This window comes from Mercenaria mercenaria, chromosome 11, assembly GCF_021730395.1.
Source record: "Mercenaria mercenaria strain notata chromosome 11, MADL_Memer_1, whole genome shotgun sequence".
NCBI lineage: Eukaryota > Metazoa > Mollusca > Bivalvia > Venerida > Veneridae > Mercenaria > Mercenaria mercenaria.
In genome coordinates, this window is record NC_069371.1 from 8434488 (window position 1) to 8459888 (window position 25401).

At 35.2% G+C, this 25401-nt stretch overlaps 1 protein-coding gene across 1 annotated transcript; it reads right to left on the bottom strand.

Annotated features, from left to right (window-relative positions):
• On the bottom strand, window positions 1-24505 carry LOC123531620 (cyclin-dependent kinase 13-like). The gene is made up of 9 exons (XM_053518493.1): window positions 24436-24505; window positions 23655-23791; window positions 22187-22357; window positions 15062-15251; window positions 12644-12805; window positions 9098-9292; window positions 8502-8633; window positions 7283-7392; window positions 1-4942 (listed from the first exon to the last, which is right to left on the bottom strand). The coding sequence occupies exons 1-9, from the start codon at window positions 24501-24503 to the stop codon at window positions 3429-3431; spliced, it is 2679 nt and encodes an 892-aa protein (XP_053374468.1). The 5' UTR covers window positions 24504-24505; the 3' UTR covers window positions 1-3428.
• Window positions 24506-25401: the final 896 nt, after the last annotated feature.

Genomic DNA, 25401 nt, shown 5'->3' on the forward strand with positions numbered 1-25401 from the left:
TGTAAGTTAAAGCAAGACAATTTATTCTAGAATACATCCACTTCTATGATATAACTTTAGAAAAGTAAAACAACTAAAATAATTGTGTGGAAAATTTCAAGCTGAAGACTGTTTGATTGCTTGCATGATTCAGTGCTTTAAACAAGGTAATTTTCAGTAACATTATACTGTGACTATGAGAACATAACATTAATTTATTATTCTAAAACAATATTCCAACATATAGAACACCTCTTATCAAGGTTATAAAACCCAGTCTTGAAACATAAATTTCTTTCTTTGTTTTGGGGTTAGTGCTGTTTTTTAACAGAATTTCAATTACGTAACGGCCGGCAGTTGAGCAAACATAGTAAATCGCTAGAATTTGGTTATTTAAGAGAACAATTTTCAAACTGACCAATTAAAGAAAAGCATTCTAACACTGGTAAACAAACTCTTGTTTTATAACCTTAAAGTCTGGTTTATTAAAACAAACTTGCAATCAATGGAATGCAAACTAACATTGAAAATACATTCAGGTAATCATTCAAATGAAGGCAGATTTCATCTCTTAGAGGGAGAATTTAACCTTTCCACCTTTCATTGTAATGAACACTGGTTTGAGTCAAAAATTAATTTTCCAAGAAATGCTGGGCAACAATTTTCTTAAAAATTCAAAATTTTACAAAAACTAAGCAAAAAAAAAGAAAGGATTAAAATAAAAAGAATGGATGTTTCATTCATCAAATTATCTGCTTCTGCATGACTTCAAATACTTACACATTTTTTTTCATCACATGATAAAAGAAACAGTAACAAGTCACATGATTAACAATTTCTCACTCACACATCTAAATCTTGTCAAAATTATTCACAATTCACAAGCGTAATTTACATAAAAGTATTATGTTCAGTTATACTCACTGTACTATCATACTTTTCAAGTATGTAATACAAGCATTCTTTTACTCCAAAATTCTCATAAGAATTTTAAAAGGAAAAGGAAACAAAAGGTAAAGTATTTTGCTGAATATTTCATATTCAATGTATCATTACCGTAAATCATCATGGAGATAAAAACCAAATTTTGTATTTTAGCACATTCTTCAAAATGACTCGAGTCGTCCTTTTGAAGCATACTGGATCTTTATCAAACACATAGTGTGCATTTTATTGTTCATTTTACATGTAACAAAGAACAAGTTCTAAGCTTAAAAACTATTATATTTGGTACTATTCTGCAAGAATATCTGTAAGTAACTGTTCTATAAGTTAATAAACATATAATTTCAAAGGCATTGCCAAGAACTTGAGCAAAATTCTAGTGTTACGTCTACAAAATCTGAAGCCTGTCATATGAAATATACAGCAAAATATCATATCCTGGATTTCTTTTCCTTTCAGTATATTTCACACATACACACACTGGCTGTAATACAAATACAAAAGATTACAAAATTGTTAAACCATGTTTAACACTGTTCATGTCGACATTCGGGGAATCTGTCAAAATATGGAATGTCTTATAGGAACCCTTGTTTTATAGAATAAGGATTAAAATTCCCCTAGTTTGTGTTACATCTTTAATATTTAACTGTCGCAAGTGTTTGCTCAAACACAGCAATAACTTAAGACATTTTGAAGTATATAAGTTTCTTATCAAACATGGAATACAAAGATTTATTAACAAGTGATATAGCTCTAGCCAGGTCTTAACAGAGTATGGTACCCAAACTTAGTAAAGACTGGTAAACTGTTACTGGTAAATAATTTCGTGGGCATGAAATTTCATGATCAAAACTGTTATTTCATGGTGTTATCAATTTGTGGATTTCAATTTTTGAAGAAAAAGAGGATTGGAATTAAATTTGTACATGATTTGAGCTGCGCCATGAGAAAACCAACATAGTGTGTTTGCGACCAGCATGGATCCATGCTGTTCGCTAATGGTTTCACTAATTGCAATAGTATTTGAAAGCGAACAGCATCCTGACCAGACTGAATGGATGTGCAGGCTGGTCTGGATCCATGCTGGTTGCAAACGCTCTATGTTGGTTTTCTCATGGTGCGGCTCATTTAATTTCACAGACTGATGCAACAACAAAATCCATGAACTCTAGTCCCCCACAAATATAAATTATTTCACAGTGCTCCAGAAATATACTACAGTTATGTACAGTAGTTTTAATTTGAATATGGGCATTTTTTGAAGTTGGTCAAGATCTTTCCACCTTTTAAAATTTTAAACACAAAACTTCTCACATTTACAGGTTTTTACACTGTTTTACGATCAAGTAATACGGACATTTTTTTATAACAATAAAATGATACACAAACTGTTGGAGTGACATTTATACACAAGAATGTACCGGTATATGTAAATAAGGGTAACCTACTTAACTGTTGACCAAATCTTTTGCGTCTAGTTTACAGCATTTGATGCATAGTATACGAATTAAATAATATACAGTGCTGTGGATTGGTTAATATTTGCAACGGTTCATTTTTGCTCAAAATATTGGCTAATATTAAAATCCACATGTCTTAAAACACAAACGCTCTCGTTACGTGAGTTCTTCACAATCTGAACCATGAAATTGCTTGATTTAGCCTAAGTGAAAATAAACCAATCTACAGTTTGACAGTCATGGACTTTGATTCTACATTGTATTTATAAAAGAAATAGTCATTGCATAATTGGCTATACAAATAGGTTATAATAAGAAGTGTTATTTTTTTATAGCAGAACTAATGTCTAAAATGCATTTTCCTGCTTTTTATTTTTTATAGAGAGTAAACTGCTAAGTAGAATGTGTTGGAAGACGAGGGTATTCTCTGTTAGCATATTGATGTATTTCACAGCCTTAAACAAGTTATGCCATTATAAAAAACTATCAACTCTTCCCTTCTGTACAGTATTACTTTCACACAAAACATTCGCTTACAAAAACCTGTCTGGGAAGACAGCACATGTTATATAAACAATGTCCCCTTACATTTATACACATCAATAAACGTCTTACATATATACATCTATAAAACTTTTGCAAGCAAATTATGCCATAGGTGCCACAGAACATTCTTAATCAACAACCTGCTCATAAATATTTCATACTGCACCATCAATTATACATCTACCCAAAAAAATCATCAAGTTCTTTACAATAATTCATCCTTGTATTTGTCATTGAAATACTAGGTGTCCATTGTAACTTCTATAGATTACTGTTTACAATGCCTGCACACTGCCGTGTAATCCATATTCTCAATCTTCTAACTATCTAGAACCTCCTGAACTCCCCATACAGCAGCTTCAACCTTCATGTTCCAGTTTACAATTTCAACTGAAGACAACCTGATCAGCTCTTCAAACACTTTTAAGACACTTAAGATCACATTCTATTTCCTTATCAATGGTTCAAAATGATAAAATTCTCAATACGCATGTATTACCACTTTTCTCTGTACCCTCCCCTGCTGTGACTCCCTCGGCCCCTTCCAGAATCAAAGGACATAAGGGGTCTAGGACCACCTCTAGCAAATTGTTGACCCCCTTTATAACCTTGAGGTTTGTTTCCATAAGGTCCATGGCCCCTATTGAATTTCCCTTCATCTGACAATTGACGTCCAAATCCTGGATTGGATAGTGGGCCAGTTCCAACTTTACTGTCTCCAACATTCCTGAAGGGAGGAGACCCAATTAAACTTGCTGGACCTGAGGCCCCTCCAGAGTAATTAGAAGAATTTGAGTTTCTGTGAGAAGTTATTTGAGCACCTTGAACTTCATTTTCACCATAATCAGAACCATATGAATACTGTTTTTGAACACTTCCGGACCTAGTTTCAGTACTACTGTATCTGTTATATCCTGTAGAATGTATGTCTGAATTAAGACCACTTGATATGTTAGAATCACGATTATATTCACCATATGTCACAGAAGCGGGTATATCTCCTCTAGTTTGTGAATCCGTTCCATACGAGCTATAACCCTCACTGCCTATACCCTTTTCAGCAAGGGAAGTGTCAGACAAATCGCCTCCCGAGGTATCTAATGGCCGATTATCAAATTGAGAGTAAGGGTCCCTAGAATCACTGTAATATCCACCACTGGGATCCCTGGCCTGAGAATAGGTAGGATCTTGCGCCCGATAGTCCACAACTGGCCCCTGTGGCTTTGTCAACATTTGATTGAGGGCTATTTGTACCCCACTATTATCACTTGTATTGGGATTCAAATTATTTAAACTAGAACTATTTTCAGTTTTAGCATATTTTGCGTTGCTATAATCATATGTTTTCCCAACCTCTCCCTGGTCAGGTGGAGCAGAACCCTGATTTACTGCCGATTGTTTTGCTAATGCTGTAGCTAAATCAAGCTGTTGTTTTAATGTTGTCAGTAGTTCATGGGTTTGCTCATCAAGTTTAATATTCATACTTTTTGCTACTTCAGCTATACTCATGCCTTGTTGCAACATTTGAGTTAACTGATTCATGTCTGGATTTGGGTTCGAGACCGGTGGGTTTTGATGATCATCATCCCCTTCCATATCTTCTGGTGCCTTAAACTGCGTAATATCGAGGTATCTTGTTGGCAAAGTAGGATCTTCCGGGGGCGTCGGTGAACGTGGTTTCGGAACATTTAAAGTCTTCATTGGAGGTGTGTCATGTTGACCAGACAATGCACCTGTAGACATAGATTTAGCTATATGAGCTGGAATACTTGGTTTCTGGCTGGCCATACCAGCAATAGATGCTGAAGAACCATGAGATGGTAAGGAACCACTGCCATTGTCCAATTTCATACTTTTATCTTTTAATTCTGGTGCAGAGTTTTTGTCCCTATGATTGCTTGATGCACTGCTGTTTCGTTTATTTTTATCTATTACTTCCTTCAGAGGTAAAGTTTTCTGTGGAACAGAAGATCCCCTGTCTCGACTTCCCTCTCTACTTGGGGGTTTTACTGAAATACATCAAGAATATCGATTTGAGTGTATTAATTTAGGTAAAACACGATTTTGCTAAATATTATTTCAATTCTAATGTGCCCTTAATCTAAAACAGTTGATAAAATATAGTAGTGCTCTTTCTTGGTCGCAAAAAAAACACTGTCATGAGTGTCATCGCACGTTAGCGTGACGTCATGTTAGCATAAGCCTGTTTTAACAGAAACAAGTATATAAGTTGTGACATTAAACACTGAGCTGTGACTGCTAATAAATATGTGTAAAAAACCAATTTAGGCCCAGTAAGGCCATTATAACAAGTTTTCTCAATCGTTTCTGTATTAGGATTCGTTAAAATGAATTATTTTGTACGATACATATTTGCTGTATGCCATTTTGGCATTCTCCTGTTTTTTTGGAAAGCCATGACTGCATTGGGCTATTTACCTCAGAAGAATGCATAACTGCCTAATAAGAAAACATAATCACACGGAAATTGCCAAGTGTCAAAAAATGCTCATTAATGCCCAAATACTTGACTTCAGAAATTAAATCTTTACTGTAGATACCCATGTATAATGCGCACCTGTGTATAATGCGCACCCCCGATTTTGGCCAAAAATTCTGGGAAAAAAAACATTTTTGGTCAATTTTGAGGTGGATGGAAAACAAAAGTAGAGTTTACATCGACATTGGTAATAAATTTTATCTCCGCAGCGGAGAGCAGCGTCGGTCTCGCGGTACTATCGATTTTTGTTTTCTCGAAAATAAAACCATTAAAATATTGTTATATTTGTTGTTTTACCTTTTTAATTAACTATTTTGAATAATAAAACAGCAGCTGATTCAATATTTCGGAATGATATCTTTCAAAATGACATGAGCTTCTCAATTCAGACCGATAACAAAAGGTGTGATAGTCTTTATGTCACGATCAAATAGCCAGTAATTACCGGCAATTAACGTGTCACCTCGTGTCAGTTATGTTGTTCACAGTTTGGTCTCGGTTAAAGATAATTCTCGATCTTTAATTAGTATCATAATTTTTGTGATTTATTAACACTTCTTTCATCAAAATACTTTTAAATTTATATGAAATTAATTTTGTTTGAAAGAAAAATAAACCATTCAATCTTTTACGGAAAGTAACGGCAATCTTAGATTTTAGCAGTGACAGTAAGCGCGGGGAGTAGTTTCCCTTTACAAAAATGGCGAACATCGGTAACAAACATGTTTTGAAGTTGGAAAATTGTCTATACCTGTGTATTATGCGCTCCCACGATTCGGGGGTGGTCCCAGGGGTAAAAAAACTGCGCATTATACATGGGTATCTACGGTATTTGGAAATTGTCAAACAAAATGGCAAATCTGACACAAAAAACAGTATGTTTGACACAATAACAATGAATTTTTACTGAACCAGTAATAAATCACCTAACAGAAGATAAGCTGTCCAAGTGCATATCCACACTCACACATATTTTTCTTTGATAAAACTTCAGTTACATCTTTCTTACATGTATAACAGAATGAAAGGCTTAACTTAAGACACTTTACTGCTGCATTTAAAACATTTCAACAAGAGTTGATTTATTTAAACATCTGTGCACCCTATTCTAACCCGTGAAGAATGTACTTTAAAAGCAGAAATTTTTGCAAGGGTTCGATTTTCGCTATATTCTCGAGATCCCTACCTCGCGAACATATGTCCTCGGGGTAGATATTGACCATTAGTATATTGCATATCAAGCAAATCTTGTCATTAAAACTTCACCAACATATCAAATGTTATCATTATTTACAAAAACTGCCTATGTTTAGTGTTTCCATAATAACTATTGGACAGTATAATTTTACGATGAACAGAACAATCCACATAACTGTTTAATTCAAAATGATATGATAACTTTTGTGTTTGCAGTGTGTTTAATTAAACAAACATGGACATCTCTACCCTGGATATAGATTACATGTAAAGCAGTGATAGTTACTGCTATACAGTCATCAAGGTTTACAGGTAATTAGAGATGTTAAAAAATCTAAACAAATTAATAGCGATCGATCTTTACGATATGACAGTATAGAGGTAACGCTTTACCATGTGAAACTTTTAAGTACACCAGACTTACTAAAAAGCGGATTTAACTTTTTTTACAATTTCTCAATTTATTGATTAGAAACTTTTCCAGCTCTTTGACCTTTCACATACTGATGCCAAAATCAACAGAGGTCATCATTTGGTAACAGACAACCACTGTGAAGTTATGGGGCCTTAGGCCCAAGCATTCTTCAGTTATTAATTGAAAACCATTACAGCTATGTAGTAATATACGCTCTATCTGACCAAAAACTCTTACCCTGTTCCGGCAATTTCCCAGTGGGATCTTCGCCTCTATTCTTCATCTCCTTCAAGATTTTCTTCCGATTCTTACACCACATCTCATGACAGTCCTGGTCCTTTGGCAGACTGATAACAGAAAATATACTGATGAGTTTCAAGAGTTTTACACAACAACTTGGCCTATAAAATCTCAACTGCCTAACTCTCAACTGTATGCTGCCAAAGATGAAAAGTTTAAGAAGAGCTCATTCTGAAAGAGAGTATGCTGTTTGGTGGGTGGTAAAAGGTAAAGAAAAAATAGCTAGAACTAAAAAACATTGAGGGGTGTAATGTGTATAATTGTGTTGAAGGTGTTAGAAGAGTGGTAAAATGAATATTACAAGCAACACAAGAGCTGTTTGACCTTCATGGGGACTTGTCTATTTTCAGTCCCGAGATCACTATGACCTTGCCCTCTATACTAACCCTAAAAATTACATAAACAGTTACTGTGTGTGTGAAGGGGATAGGGGAGGGAATAATTGGACACTAAATGACAATAACAAGAAACACAAGAAACTGAATGTACAAAAAATAAGTATTTTCTTATTTGGGTTTGACCGAGTGCAGACAGAACAGAGGACACACAGACTTATGATGGCAAGACTAAGTTTGAGTATCATAGACTTATGATCATAAAATACCGAGAAACTAATTTGCTGACAATCCCAAACAATTTTTTTTTTAATTAAATGACTAATATCATTCATTTGGTATTATGAGGACAGGTTGTGCAGTTTTATTTAGTATTAATGTGTAGTGTTTTTTTTTTTTACCTCGATACAAAACTGAAACACAATTTTACTGAAAGAATGGCTAAGTAAAAAGGGCATGACTTCATCAAAATGAAAGCCCTTTGTCAATCGTGGTATTACCATGGAAATTTTATTCAGCTGTGATCTGTAGTTACATAGAAACTCTTACAATCTGAACAGAAACAACTCTTGTGACCTTCCTCATGGCGAGCAAACCAAGAGCCGTTTGTAAAACATATTTCCCCATGATGGCCTGTCCTACTTTCAGTCCTGAGATCACTATAACCTTGCCCTTTGACCTACTGAGCCCAAACATAGAAGGGGTCATCTAATGATAACAGGCAATCATCCTATGTTTGTGGACCAAAGTATTTTTAATTAGTGAGCTGAAACTGTTTCAACACTCAAGATAATTTGAACTTAACCGATGTATATACTCACTCTGGTGGAGACACTATCCGCTGGTCGACATATTTCAGCCAAGGTGAGATGAGGGCTTGTTCTGCACTACACCGTTTTGAAGGATCTAACTCCAACATGTTATCCATCAAGTCTAATGCCTGCTTTGGTAGGCTGCAAATATACAACGAAACAGCTATACACAGAAACAACAACACAAACTTCTTCAAGTGACTTCTTCAACACTGTAAAATCCTACAATTCTGCATTGATCTGGCATTTTAACGCTTCGCTAGAAACATTGCTAGGTTTATAGTAAATTTTATATAAGAGAGATGGCCAGAGCTAAATATAAACTTCTTTGAAAATAGCATTGACTTTCACAATTATCTATTTTCACTGCCAACACAATTTAAGTCGTATGGTGACTTTCAAGCTTGTAATGGAGATATAATTTCAGGTACAGCCAGGAACCCCGAGTGAAACCGCTGACCTGCGATCCAGCATGCAGCTGTTTCTTCGTGTTTTTTAAAATTCTGCAAGAACAGTTAATAAAAAGAAAATTTTACATTTATCTGTAACACAGCTTTTTGAATGATAAAATTTAAAATGTGAATAACAACAGGAACTGTACATACAATGAGAATTCTTCCCTGAGTTTACGTCTGTACTGTTTCTTAGGTTTAAAAGTATGGAACAGCGGCAGTTTGATGACATCTGGCCACACAGCCGGGCATGGAGAGCCACAGGTCTTGCTGATCAACTCTAGCTGGGCAAGTTCTTGCTGTGCTTGGAATATAGGTTTCCTCGTGAAAAGCTCTCCCAATATACACCTGTGAATAAGAATGACAGCCTCTGAATACCGATGCTGTTATCAGTTTGTACTTGGACTTCTTCACAGAAGTTACCATAATAGCATTTATACCATTATCACTTCTGATGTACATGATGTTTGGCCACTTTTTCATTTCATAGGAAAACAGCAAATTTCTGTAATTCTAGAAAATCTTCAAGCATCTACTATATCAATATTTCTCAAGACATTTGCTCTGTGAACTCATGACAAACCGCAAACTTAAATATAAATATTTTATCTGTCCTATTTTTGTTTGTTTCTAGTACCTCAACTTTAACCATAGCTTGTCTCAAGATAAAACTTGTGGACAAGTTTTTTACTCAAAAGGGAATCATAATTTTGTTTAGATACACCAATAATGTGTATTGAATTTCATTAGTAAATGAAAATACACTATAATTTCATATTAAAGAAGAAGGAACGCCTAAACATAAGTTCATTTTGTGTGAGGCCATAATTAAAAAAGTGTTTGTTTGCAGTGCTCCAACCCAGATTTTTGATTTTTAGGAGTGGGTAGGTAGGTAGGGATTTTTTTTTTTTTTTTTTTTTTTTGTAAAGTCAGTGTACACAAATTTTCTCAGCAGACATTGAAACATTGAAACATATTCATGAATTTCAGAAAGTAAGAACATACATGGCAGACAAATTCTACAAGGAATTTCACAGAGCACAAACTTGCATGTAGACATTTATTAAACCAGATCTTTCATTTTATAATTAATCAAAATTGAAACTGAATGACAGTACTTTGGATATAGACCAAGAATGCAACGAACGATCTGGACACTCCGAACCCTCATTCCTTAAAACCTTTTACAGGACAGTTGTTCTGACTTCATGCAGATGCTGTCAGACCTTTAGTGTATGAAATAATGGCATTTGTTGCATTTTGGTCTAAGTTTTGAGTACTCGAATGTCATCAATCTGGATACAGAAAGAGACAGAAGGTTTATAATGACCTCACTGCAGGCCTAAGCTGTCCAACCTGTTTTTGGCGAGATGAGGGTGCAGAAGGTAGGCAAAGAAGAATGTTTGCTGCCATCCCCCTGGAAATGTTAAAAATATATTAATGAAATTGTGGCCTCAGTTACAGTTTTTGACAGGAATGAAATAGTGGCCTCTATTACTTCTTTTGACAGTAATGAAAGGGCGGCCTATGCTACCTCTATTAATGAAATAGTGGCCTTTTTTACCTTTTTTTGATGATAGAAATGAAATGATGCACTCTGTTTACATCTTTTGGTAGGAATGAAAATAATAGTGGCATCTGTTACATCTTTTGATAGGAATGAAATGATGACCTGTGTTTCATCTTTGTTAGGAATCAAATGATGGCAACTGTTGCATTTTTGTCTAAATTTTGCGTGCACTGATATTATTTATCTGGACACAGGAAGTGTTGTTGCATATGAAATCCACATTCCAGTCCAAAATTTGGCGGTAGGTATAGAAGATCGAATTCCAGAATATTTTTAAATACAAGTTTGAAATGGTGGGTTCTGATACATGTTCAACTTTGTTAAATAAAGGTAACTTCTCGGGCAACTTGGGCAGGGGAGCAGCATATAGGTCTCCCAGCCCCTCCACCCCAACCCTTTGAATACAGGTCTGTGTAGAAGAGGGTGATTGTGACCAGCTGTGGAGCTTCTCATGCTTAATTTTTAGTCTCCATTTTAGTGAAAATTAAGGCTTTAGAATTGAAAGGCTTCGCTTTTAAACACAAGCTGAAGTATGTCAAATTATGATTTAGTAAATTATGATTTAGTTCCTTTAAGTAAGGAACAACTTACAAGAAACGAAGTTCACAGCACTTAAATTGCAAATCCATAAATCATCTCAGTCCTTTTAAATCAAAGTGTATTAGGTAATACACAAATTGTACTTGTAGAATTAGGTCAAATTACATCACACCCATCACAACATTTAGCTGTCAAACTGCTTCCTTTCCTCTTACATCAAAGGCCAAATGCCGATTCCCATCTTTCCTTTGAACTTAGCCGACAAGTGCCAGTGTATTTTTCAAGATGTTTATGCAATTTTGTCACCAAATATGTCAGATAAAACTGGGATTTAAAAGTTAAATCATGTTTGCAAGGAAAGGAAAATTAGGATTTACAAAAAAAATCGAGGTATGTGGCTTTATTACGTGTTCGAACAAGGTCTCAATTAATACATAAAAATGTGAATAGTTATCATCCAAGTTGCGGATTATTCTGGTGCATGATCAAAAATTCAGATGTCTGTTTAATTTATAAACTTTTAAATGTTGAAACTAATCAACAGAAAATCAGAATAATTTTTTAGACCGTGGTCATGTTGACTGACTCGATCATTGGTCAGGTCCGTGGCATTGTGTCAGACGACATTGTTTATTAAAAGAATGAGTTGGGATTTACGCCGAACCGACACAAACAGGTCATATACCGCCGAAACATTTGTTATTGGAAACTTGTTTATGAAATATACATAGGTCACCGTAAAATCATGTGAGAAAGACTTAAGTAAAGATGTCTGAGCGACTTTCTCACTCGGATCGGAACTTGTGACTTCCGAAACAGGTGCGAAGACGGCAATATCATGAATAGGGTCGCGTACAGTAAACGTTGAATGATCTGCTGTATATCAAAATACGAAAAGGAAAACGTCTGCTGAAAATGCATTTTGCATCAGAAAGGACGAAAACATAATATATAAAAAAAAATTGCCCCCTGGACTGCCTAAAAAATTTTTTGGGTCGGGACGATTTTGATGGGTTGGTCGGAGCACTGCAAACAAACAACTTTTTAATTATGGCCTGACAGCCATCCACAATCTTTCATAACACTGAAAAAATTTTTAAAATCTGACCATATTGAAGAAGATATGGCATTTTGAAATTTAAGAAAATGGCTAATCATGAAGGCAGCCATATCAGTGTGTTAATGATGTCATTTACACACTGCTATAATATTATTCATTTTATTAAGGAAATAACCTTTAAATAGATTAATTTCTACAGTTTGAGTTTTTATTCTAGCTTGAAAAGCAGAGAAGTTATTTTACACAATAAAGAAAATACAGTATAAACAAAATTAATGTCTAAAATGTATCAAATCTGTAACATTGTTTCATGTTGCCATGGAAGCAAAATGGCTGCCATTTTGATTAAATATTGAAATGTTGATAACTTCTTGATTAATTTGCCAATTTTGAAAATTCTTTTCCTGCCATAAAGAATTTAAAGAGCTCTTTCAAGCAATTAACATTGAGAAAAGATTGCATTCCCTTTTAAATACTCCAGTAACAGAGATCCGTTATTAAAAGCCTAGCAAGAAACAATGACACATACCCTATACTCCATATATCTATAGATGGACCATATCGTTCTTCACCAAGGAGAAGTTCTGGCGGTCTGTACCAAAGTGTAATCACCTTGTTTGTGTACAACCGTTCCTTGTCTTCTGCATCATACAAACGTGCCAAACCCCAATCTCCAAGCTTTATCTGACCCCTGCAAAACATTGATCCATTGTTAGCCAATTTTAACTTTTACATACAACTCACAAAAATATTGAAGCCATAATTTCCTCGTTTGTTTTGGAATTCAAGAGCTGTTTAAATTTTCTGCAAAAACAAAATGTCTTGTATAAACAAGATTGTTGATGCAATAAAGGATAATTCTTTTTAACAGTATTTCAGTCAAGCAACTGCTATCAGTTACTTGACCGCTGTACCTGGATTATGTACTAGTAGAAACTGTTCTCCACATGTAACTGACAACTTCCTCAGTGCCACATGAAATAGTGGTGGAGGATGAATCACTTGAGGGGATCAAACTCTCAATTCATAGCCTTAAGCTCTATCTACTGCACTAAGGGGCGGGTCTATATATACAATGTTTAACAAGGTTAAAATAGAGCAACTAACTGATAAATATACCAGATTACTAACAGTATTATTGTAGTATTTTAGTACAATGTGTCACCAAAAATAGCAAAGTTCAACATTGATTCTCTACATAATATTCAAACTAGAGTGCATCAATTAATTCAATATACCATCTTCAATGTGTAACCTGTTGTACTAACTGTTCCTACAGAAATAATTGACAACTTTCACACATATGAAACATGAAATTAAACAAATGTATTCAGTATTCCAACAAGTTATATCATCCCAGGAAACATACAGCCTGCCCTAGGATTATGCTTTAATCATTCAATTTGAAATGTAGCCCTTTGCTTCTTCTACTATACAAATTGAGCAGGTTTTTTCTGTGTCATGCAGACTGGGGTGAGACAATTATCATTTCAAAATTTTCCATATTTCTCAAAAACAATAAATGTAGACAGGGCTTCCATTAAGCGGCGTCCCGGCGTAAAATACGCCAAAAAATATGATCTGTACACCAAAACACAAAGTCAGAGGCGTACCAAGGACTTCCGATATTTTCAAAGGACGACAAAATCAATACACCGTGACGTAACTTCACTTGAATGACGTGATTAGCTCCGCCCCGAAACTATCAAAGCGGTTTAAATAACTCTTGATGGACAGCCTCGTATAAACTGCCGGCAGTGTTTGAAGTGTGAGACTAGTGTTAAAACATCGTGTTTGATAGAGACCGTCTGTAAATGTAAACCGTTATCCAGATCAGTTGACATGTTTAGAAGGCGCTAATTGCCGACAATAAAACATTACATGCATTTGGCTCGGATTCAGTTTGTGAAACAAGTTCCGAAGTCGGAAGACAAAGTAACTAATTGTGGGAAATATATCGATAATTTCAGCACAAAAAACCTCAGAAAGTAACTATTTTCTTCTAGCAAATGACATTTCACATCCAGTTTATATTAAAATACTTTTTTCGATCGGTAATAAATTTGCTACTTACTTTGGATTTTCGTGAATGATAAATCCTATTTTTACAGTATTTTTAGAGAAAAAACAAAAACAAAAAACATTCAATTTTTCTCCTTGTAAGAACTGATATCTTTGACACATTTTGATGACACCAGCACGTGGCTTCAAAGGGAGTTGTCGGCAAAATTTTCCTTTATTGATTTTCTTTGATGTGGGATGAAAGTTAACTGGTTGGGTATTGCCAGGTGAATGACGTAATTTGACATAACTCTACTCCAAGTAAAATGTACTTTAGATTTTTTAAAGTGGATTTTCGTTCTGTAGCTGAACAACAGTAAGTCTGCTGATTTTAATAAAATGCTGACTGTTGCTATAGGTATAATAAAACAATAAAATATTTTTTGTTAAATAAAATGTTTTCTAATCATTCTAGAGGTCCTTTTATTCTATTACTTTACACACTGTTTTGAACCAATTAGATATGATGATGATAGTAATGATGATGATGATGATACTGAAGGTCATTGTACAAAGTGATATTACGTAGAACTCCAAGAAAATATAAGAGGGACTCCAAAATCTGAATGTTAGGCAGTCCTGACTCCATGAAATTAAATCCTAATGGAAGCCCTGATGTAGATCAACATATTTTTCATTATAAAACTTCTGTGACTATGTTAGAAAGAAAATAATCAGACCTTGTGGTTAACCATCTGACACATCAAAGGTCATCATTTTCAGATGCTTCGAGGTTTAACCACTCTGGTAAGGTCCTTGTGGTTAAATTCCTGCACGTCGTGAATACTGAATTGATGTGTATCAGAAGACAAACCACTCTTAGGCCTTGATTATATCATAAATATACAGTAACACCTTTCAATTTCAACTGCAATACATCACTTACTTGTTATTTAGAAGTATATTTGAACACTTGATATCTCTATGGAGGAAGTTTTTCGTATGGCAATATTCAAGGCCTTGAAGAAGCTGTTTCATGAAAGACGCTATGTGTATCTCAGAGAAGTTGACAAGACCAGACTCAAGGATTCCCATCAAATCGTGATCCATATATTCAAACACCAAGTAAAATGCCCCTGAAATAATAAAACAAATTAGAGTTAACAAACATGTAGCAACTGGTTGGCAATTTAAGAGTTAATTGTGGAAATTTCCAACAAAGGAGACTGATCCTGATCAAAGTGTCGCAAACAGTTCCATGATATAAACCAATTTGAACTTAAATAGTTACAATATAACTCAAAGAATTGCCAAGAAAGTGGAAAACCTGTGGCTGTCAAAGCTCATTAGACCAATAACAAACACTCAAGTCTGGTTTGAAAAATTTAATGTATCGGAAGGAACAAAGAACAGTATTGAAAGATAAAGTTCTGATGGCCCAGTTAATTTTCTAGGAAAACAAAAATTAAACAATGGTCACATACTGAGCCAACTTTTGGTCAAGTAACAGAAATATCTTATCTTCTACAGGTATTAATACTATCCTTTGTGTAGTCTTCAGTCTAATACGGATGTTACCATCCAACAGTAGATAAAAAGGTAAGTTTCTTTACCTGATGTTTTTTGTAACTCCCTCAATAACTAAAGAAGTCACTCGTTTCTGTCAGGTGGCATTGGCTAAATAATTTGTACTTTTTTTTGTTCCAAGTTTGAAATCAGAGTTGCAACTCTTTCTGTGTCAACTTGGACATGAACTAAGTTTTGATTCAATTTAGTGTCACAAAAAAATGTGAGCAAGTCAATTTAATGCAACAACATACAGCCAAAAACATGCCTCAACATTTTATATAAGTTTTAGGTAGATATTACAAAACTACATACTACAAAATGTACACCAAAGCATTTCAAATACATTTGGCTTACAATAACAAAAATACTTTAAAATTCAAACATTTTTATGAAAGGTTATGCGAAACAATATCATTAAAGATCATTAACTATACTACCATTTCAACATGTTCAGGATACAACATCAACATCAATAAAAAAATCTTATGTAATTCAAATCTTTTTATGAAAAGAAAATGTACAGGGAGGAACGAAGAACAATATCATTGAAAGATAAAGTTCCCAGATGGCCCTGTCAATTTCTCTAGGAAGACAAAAATAAAAGTATAGCCACAGCTTGAGCCAACTTTGGTTTTATACTTCCTACAAATGAAAAATCATAATAGTCACACAATTCTGTGTGTAGTCTTCAGTCTATAACAGATGTTACCATCCGACATTAGATAAAGAGACCAAGTTTCCTTTCCTGATGTTTTTTGTAACTCTCTCCATAACTAAGAAAGTCACTCATTTCTATCAGGAGGCATAACTAAACTTGTACAGTCATTTTGTTCATATCTCAAGTGTAACAAAGCTTTTCAAGTCTTGCAAAACGAGATAAGACAATGTCACATCTGAAAAGTGCATCCGAAAACTGTAATATAAAAATTGCCTTTTCAAGAAAATCTTTCTAATGCTACAAAACTTTTCAAATAGTAGATGACACTGCACCAGACTAATACTGCTACACCTTGTGAAGCCGCCAATGATAAAATCTAGTCCTTTACATTACAACTGAAATCTACAATTTCTAAACTTCCAGTAACTAGAGGGCAAAACTCGCAGTTACAAGAATTAGACTATGGACATTTATTGAAATAATCAATGTTAAACCCCGACGTGTTAACGGAACAGCAGTTTATACACATTTTGAGCAAAAAAAAAAAAAAAATACAAGGGAATCTAAATTACGCCTTTCTTGGTCTTGACTTTGAAATTATAACATATAACAAGAGCTGTCGGAGGACAGCAACGCTTGACTATTCAACAGACTTGTCAATTGAATGAATGTAAGTCGAAAAAGGGGCATAATTTTGTAACAAGAGCACCGCCTTGCGGGTGCTGACGCTCATCTGATTTTTTTTGTATAATAGAAATATTGTCCTACCCATGATTTTCTAAGTCTAAAAAGGGCCATCACTCTTGCAAAAAGCAGGATAGAGTTATGTTTCTTGATGTACAGTGTCCACTTATGATGGTGAAAAACTGTTGCAAGTTTTAAAGCATAGCTTTGATAGTTTATGAGAAAAGTTGACTTAAACATAATATTCAACCAAGAAAATGATTTTTCTAAGTCCAAAAGGGGCAATAATAATTGCAAAAAAGCAGGATGGAGTAATGTTGCTTGCTGTACAGGGTCAGCTTATGATGGTGAACAAGAGTTGCAAGTTTAAAGCAATAGCTTTGATAGTTTAAGAGAAAAAGTTGACCTAAACATAAAACTTAACCAAGAAATCTGATATTTTCTAAGTCCAAAAGGGCCATAAATCTTGCAAAAAGCAGGATGGAGTTATGTTTCTTGCTGTACAGGTCAGCTTATGATGTGAACAAGTGTTGCAAGTTTTAAAGGAATAGCTTTGATAGTTTAGGATAAAAGCTGACCTAAACATAAAACTTAACCAAGAAAACTGATTTTCTAAGTCCAAAAGGGGCAATAATTCTTGCAAAAAGCAAGATGGAGTTATGTTTCTTGATGTACAGGGTCTGCTTATGATGGTGAACAAGTATTCCAAGTTTCAAAGCAAAAGCTTTGATAGTTTAGGAGAAAAGTTGACCTAAACATAAAACTTAACCAAGAAATCTGATATTTTCTAAGTACAAAAGGGGCCATAAATCTTGCAAAAAGCAAGATGGAGTTATGTTTCTTGCTATACAGGGTCAGCTTATGATGGTGAACAAGTATTCCAAGTTTCAAAGCAATAGCTTTGATAGTTTAGGAGAAAAGCTGACCTAAACATAAAACTTAACCAGGCAACGCCGACGCCGACGCCGACTCCGACAACCGCTCAAGTGATGACAATAACTCATCATTTTTTTTTCAAAAAATCAGATGAGCTAAAAATGCAAAACAGGGTTATGGAACCTGCACAGTGCTTATCAGCTCATGATAGTGGACAAGTGTGTGAAGTTTCAATCCATTCCCATTAGTGGGTACTGAGATACCAGCTTACATATAAGAATTTAACCAAAAACTGCTAAGTTGAACAAGAGCACCGCCTTGCGGGTGCTGACGCTCATCTGATTTTTTTTAGTGTAATAGAAATATTGTCCTACCCATGATTTTCTAAGTCTAAAAAGGGCCATCATTCTTGCAAAAAGCAGGATAGAGTTATGTTTCTTGATGTACAGTGTCCACTTATGATGGTGAAAAACTGTTGCAAGTTTTAAAGCAATAGCTTTGATAGTTTATGAGAAAAGTTGACTTAAACATAATACTCAACCAAGAAAATGATTTTCTAAGTCCAAAAGGGGCAATAATTATTGCAAAAAGCAGGATGGAGTTATGTTGCTTGCTGTACAGGTCAGCTTATGATGGTGAACAAGTGTTGCAAGTTTCAAAGCAATAGCTTTGATAGTTTTAAGAGAAAAAGTTGACCTAAACATAAAACTTAACCAAGAAATCTGATATTTTCTAAGTCCAAAAGGGGCCATAAATCTTGCAAAAAGCAGGACGGAGTTATGTTTCTTGCTGTACAGGTCAGCTTATGATGGTGAACAAGTGTTGCAAGTTTTAAAGCAATAGCTTTGATAGTTTAGGATTAAAGCTGACCTAAACATAAAACTTAACCAAGAAAACTGATTTTCTAAGTCCAAAAGGGGCAATAAATCTTGCAAAAAGCAAGATGGAGTTATGTTTCTTGATGTACAGGGTCAGCTTATGATGGTGAACAAGTATTCCAAGTTTCAAAGCAATAGCTTTGATAGTTTAGGAGAAAAGTTGACCTAAACATAAAACTTAACCAAGAAATCTGATATTTTCTAAGTACAAAAGGGGCCATAAATCTTGCAAAAAGCAAGATGGAGTTATGTTTCTTGCTATACAGGGTCAGCTTATGATGGTGAACAAGTATTCCAAGTTTCAAAGCAATAGCTTTGATAGGTTAGGAGAAAAGCTGACCTAAACATAAAACTTAACCAGGCAACGCCGACGCCGACGCCGACGCCGACAACCGCTCAAGTGATGACAATAACTCATCATTTTTTTTCAAAAAATCAGATGAGCTAAAAAGGGGCACAATTTTGTAAAAAATGCAAAGTAGAGTTATTGAACCTTTGCACTGCATGTCATATCATGACAGTGAACAAGTTTGTGAAGTTTCAATCCTTTCCCATTAGTGGATACTGAGATACCAACTTACATACAAAAACTTAACCAAAAACTGCTATGTCGAAAAAGGGGCATAATTTTGACCTAAGAGGGCCATGAAGGCCCTGTATCACTCAACTGACCTACTGACCTAAAGATCATCAAGATTAACATTCTGACCAAGTTTCATTGAGATATGGTCATAAATGTGGCCTCTAAAGTGTTAACTAGCTTTTCCTTTGATTTGACCCGGTGACCTAGTTTTTGACCCCATATGACCCAGAGTTGAACTTTTACCTAAAGATCATCAAGATTAACATTCTGACTAAGTTTCATGAAGATACAGTCATAAATGTGGCCTCGCGAGTGTTAACAAGCTTTTCCTTTGATTTGCCTTAGTTTCTGACCCCACCGGACTTAGATTCGAACCTGACCTAAAGATCATCAAGATTAACATTCTGACCAAGTTTCATTAAGATATAGTCATAAATGTGGACTCTAGAGTGTTAACTAGCTTTTCTTTCAATTTGACCTGGCGACCTAGTTTCTGACCCTACATGACCCAGATTCAAACTGGACCTTAAGACCTGGTGATCTAGTTTTTGACCCCAGGTGACCCAATATCGAACTCGTCCAAGATTTTATTGAGGGTAACATTCTGACCAAGTTTCATAAAGATTGGGCCAAAATTGTGACCTCTAGAGTGTTAATAAGCTTTTCCTTTGATTTGACCTGGTGATCTAGTATTTGACCCCAGATGACCCAATATCAAACTTGTCCAAGATTTTATTGAGGGTAACATTCTGACCAAGTTTCATTAAGATTGGGCCAAAATTGTGACCTCTAGAGTGTTAACAAGCTTTTCCTTTGATTTGACCTGGTGATCTAGTTTTTGACCCCAGATGACCCAATATCAAACTCGTCCAAGATTTTATTTAGGGTAACATTCTGACCAAGTTTCATTAAGACTGGGCCAAAATTGTGACCTCTAGTGTTAACAACAAGCTTTTCCTTTGATTTGACCTGGTCACCTAGTTTTTGACCCCAGATGACCCAATATCAAACTCCTCCAATATTTTATTGAGGGTAACATTCTGACCAAGTTTCATTAAGATTAGGCCAAAATTGTGACCTCTAGAGTGTTAACAGTCAAACTGTTGACGACGGATGGACGACTGACGACGGACACAAGGCGATCACAAAAGCTCAACTTGAGCACTTTGTGCTCAGGTGAGCTAAAAATGCAAAGTAGAGTTATGAGACCTGCATAGTACATGTCAGATCATGACTGTGAACAAGTGTGTGAAGTTTCAATCCATTCCCATTAGTTGATACTGAGATACCAGCTTACATACAAAAACTTAACCAAAAATTTCTAAGTGGAAAAAGTGCATAATTTTGTAAACAAGAGCTGTCACTAATGGCGACAAATGCCCCTGCAGCGCCTTGACCTTTGACCTGGTGACCCCAAAGTCAATAGGGGTCGTGTACTCAATAAGACTATTAGCATGTGAAGTTTGAAGGTCCTGGGTGCAGTGGTTTGCCAGTAAAGTGCCTTCATGCAAAAAGTTAACGTTGCCTTCACACAAAAAGTTAACATTGTAACGAACGAATGGACGGGCAGTTGAAAGCTAATATGCCTCCCCTCGGGAGCATAAAAAGCAAAATAGTCATGGAACCTGTGCAATGTAAGTCAGTTTATCACAGTGAATAAGTGTGTGAAGTTTCAATCCATTCCCACAAGTAGTTACTGAGATACCAGCTTACATACAAAAGCTTAACCAAATCAGGACGCGGACGCCGACGCACGGACGAGTCCAATAGCTTTACTATTCTTTGAATAGTTGAGCTAAAAATTCAATCCTATCAACACCATGTTTAAACTGTTATCCCCACTAAAGCTGCAGGATATGCTGCATCAATTTCTGTTTCCTTCATTTCTTCCCCCCAACACGTTTTCCCCATTTTTACTTGAATTGGTACCATTCCAAAAATCTGAAAAAATCCCTGCACCAACAGTATTCTGTACTGTACCATTATGTTACAATTTATAGTAACCTTACACACATACTTAAAGGCTATTTTAACAAAATACATATTTTACCAAGTTTTGCGATATGCTACAGAGCTCTGCCAAAAACATACATGTCTCAAAGACTGTTTCCAAAGATCTGATACACTTATTTCTGATGTTTTACTGTAATTTTTAACAACAATATGCTCTACAATCCCAGAGCATTTCAAAATGTTCCACTAAAAAGAATGACATAAAAGTTTAAAAGAAAGAAACTAAGAATGTACAGGGAGGAACGAAGAACAGTATCATTGAAAGATAAAGTTCCCAGATGGCCCTGTCAATTTCTCTAGGAAGACAAAACTTAAGATTGGCCACATCTTGAGCCAGCTTTCTGTTCTGTACTTCCAATTAAAACTAAAATAAGATAACATAAATTTATATAATTCTGTGCAGTTTTCAATCTAATACAGATATTGCCATCCAACATTAAGAGACAAATTTCTTTCCCTGATGCTTTTTGTAACTCTCATTAACTAAGGAAGTGAAGAATAATACATTTCTGATGCAATACACATTTTTATATCCAGTTAAACGCAATTAAACTATTGTATAACAGCACTCTGGAAGAATCCTATGATTTTACAGCAGCATTTCTTACACCTGTTGGTATGTTGGGCATGCTTGATTTTCTGGCACTACAAATCTGGAGACAGTGGGACAAATACAAAGTTAAATGACCCCCTTCCTGCATTTTTGGGAGCATAGAATGAACAAATTATGAATCTAATAGCTCTATCTTCTGTCCACTGATCTTTAAGTTTAAATCTATCAAAACTACAAATGGTTATAAATTGCCTCACCTCTGTCTTTTCTAAAGTCAACAGCATCTTGTTTGTCTGTGACAATCTCCTTCAAGTTAACTATACTACTGTGGTTCAGTTGTCTGAGGATTTTGATCTCTCTCACAGCCGTTATAGGAAATCCTTCCTTCTCGTTCTCCAGTCGCACCTTCTTCAGTGCCACCAGCTCACCTGTAGTAAATATACTATGCTATGATAAACATGGTACATAAAAAAAAATAAGAATGATTCATTTTGCAAGCTACCAGCATATGTAGTCAAACCTGTGGGTAAGACCCACATCTAGCAGTGCTCAAAAGTAATATTCATTTCATTCAGACGTTTGAATATCGTACACAGCGAAAACTGAGACGAAACTTGTGATCTGTAGCACAGACTGCATTTAATGAAAATCAACATAAAAGACATTTCAGAAAGCTTTCCAAGAGCTAAATGATACAATAGTACTAAAAGTAGTTCCTCTCGTTACTGGACTTTGTATATGGTAGAATATCAACCTGTTATCAAACTGTATCTGTAACTCCTTGAACAATTTTCCTTGGAATTTTCTTTAAAACTAAATGGAGCAGCAATCATAAAACAGGATACCATTGTTGGTCTAACCTAAACAACACTCATTTTTTATCAACATGATTTCATCAACATTTTTTTCCTGTATTTGTCCAAGTGTTTTCATTCCAACATGATCCGGAAATGACAACCAGAAAGATTTTACAACAGAATCCAATAATGCAGTTCAGGTTGATCTAAAAAGCCTGAAAATTCAAGCCTCTATTGTCTTTGAAACAAAACTGCTGGAGAAAAGTGCACTTTACAGTCTATAGTGTAGCAGTATACTTCCAAAGCTCTTTGTGTTACAATTAACTTCCGCAACACTTTGTGCAACAGTGCACTTTCTCCAGCACTTTGCACTACAGTGCACTTTAACTGCAGTATAGTTCCCCATCACAAAGTGTTACAATGCACTTCCACAGCACTTTGTGTAACTAAGAGTGAGCTTGTTTGCCTGTAACAAGTTTTCATGAATAAATTCAGCTGTTTCAGTTTACCATTAATAAATTATATTGATTGTACTGCTACAGTATAACATTCTAAAATATTTCGACTGAAATTCTAGATTCCGTACTTATGCCTTGAAGTATATAATGCATCGGTTATATTATTTTATACCTCTGATTATACAAGTTAAAACTTACTTGCCTGAAGTGAAGCATGAAAACATGAGACGTGTTCATCGTGGCCATCAATTTACTCTTACCTTACAACTATATAGATGCTCTCACAGTATTTCCTCAATGGTACGGTGGATCACATATAAGACATGGTCCCAACTTGAGGTTTTCTTCTGGCCGATCTATGAGACAGTTACTTTCCAATAATACTATCTGCAATGCTAACCTTTCTTTTGTACTACTCTCCATTACCTGTAAGTGTATTCTTTGTATAAAAATACTGATACCTGTAAGACCTGTAAGACTGTCTTTAGCTTTATAGACCTGACCATATGTTCCTTCACCAATAATCTCCATGATATCAAATAAGTCGACACATCGTTCACCCCATGCTCCTTTAATTCTCTCATTATGCCTTCTCTGCTGGCATAACCTGTAATAGTACATTGGTATACAGTCTTTACAACTGTCCTTTTATCAAACTCTAATTCTAGTTAGTATTCACAGTTGTAATGATTGAAGATTCCTATATATGTGTACAAAGTCTGTAAAAATATCACAATGTAAAACATAGAAGAAATTAAAAGTTTTTTCAATAACCAGTTTTTTGTTGAGACAGAGAAAATCATAACATCACAACAGTTTAAAATCATGCAGGTATTTCATTTTTTCTACTTTTTTCCTACAGCAGGGTTTTTTCTTGCTGTTTTGGGAACATAGCCTATACCCCCAAAATTGGGAATTTTGACGTGTAAATGTTCCAGATTGGGAAATATTTAGTCCCATAGAATAAAGTAAGGATGTGTTTAAGCACTTTCTCATACACTTATTTCACAATGTACAACCTCTTGAACATACTGTCATCACAAAATTGTCCATAATTTGGTCAATGTTTGTGCAATTTTGATGATTTTTTTTTCAGAATGTAGATTGGGAATTTTTGCACTCATTTTGGGAAAAAAACATACTATTTGGCATTGGGAATATAGCCCAATAACGGCTATAAAAACGGCCGAAAAAAATCCCTGTACAGGAGCCCTTAATTCCATATAACTGCTTATCAAACAGTACACATACTTTGGACGTTTTGGTTTGCCTTCCTTTTTGTCTGCCTCTGAATCCCTGTAGTAAAGGGAATTTTTCATCCTCCTGTTCGGGTTGGTTATAAAATTCGGGGCTTTTGGAAGGTTGTTACCCTCGTTTGTCTGGGGGGGACTAGGTGGTCTGTGCTCTCTGAAAAGTACATATTTTTAAAGGGGGTCTAAACGCCCATTGCATGGCCATGACTGATTGGATGTAATAGGTGTTTTTCTTAACGTATCAATTCCTTCCATTGATTTCAGTGGCTTTGGCCCCGCTTCAACAATGCAATTTTTAAAGACTTAAAATTTGACGGGGTACAAACAAAATTACTAAAAAACTGGCCTCTGTTTTCCTAAGGTTAAATACAGCTACTTTTGAATTTTTTTAAACCCTTATCGGTTATAAATTCCTTTCCCTATTTTTGCTATGAGGGTTTAAAATTTTAAACACTAAACTTTGCTGGGCAGTGTAAATTGGAAAAAAACAGAAGTTTTGTAGCACACTTTGCTACCCATGAGGGTTTCTGTCGAGGTTGTGAGTTGAATTTTGTAGGGGGGAACCCTTTAAACCCTTTTGACAAATGACCAAAAACAACAGGCAATCATCTCAAAAGTTGAAAACTGTAGGTAAAAGCTTTAGTTCTTCAGCGTAACGATTTAATTGAAAGCCTTTTGTGATCTTGCCTTTGACCTCTGCCCCTGAAAAAAAAAAGGTGTCATCTAATGACCAAGGCAGACCCCAATGTAGTTAAGACTTATATGAAGCATTTTCGTTACTGTTTGGGAAAAACTTTTTCATTCCCAAATTTTGTGCTGGACTTGATTTAAACCCAAAAAAAGAATAATTTCACTATGACCACAGATAATCTTATGAAGAAAAAATACTGAAATTATGCAAAAGCTTTCTTTTTATAGGGAAAAACGTTTTCGTCGCAATATCACTGTCCCTTGACTTTAACCT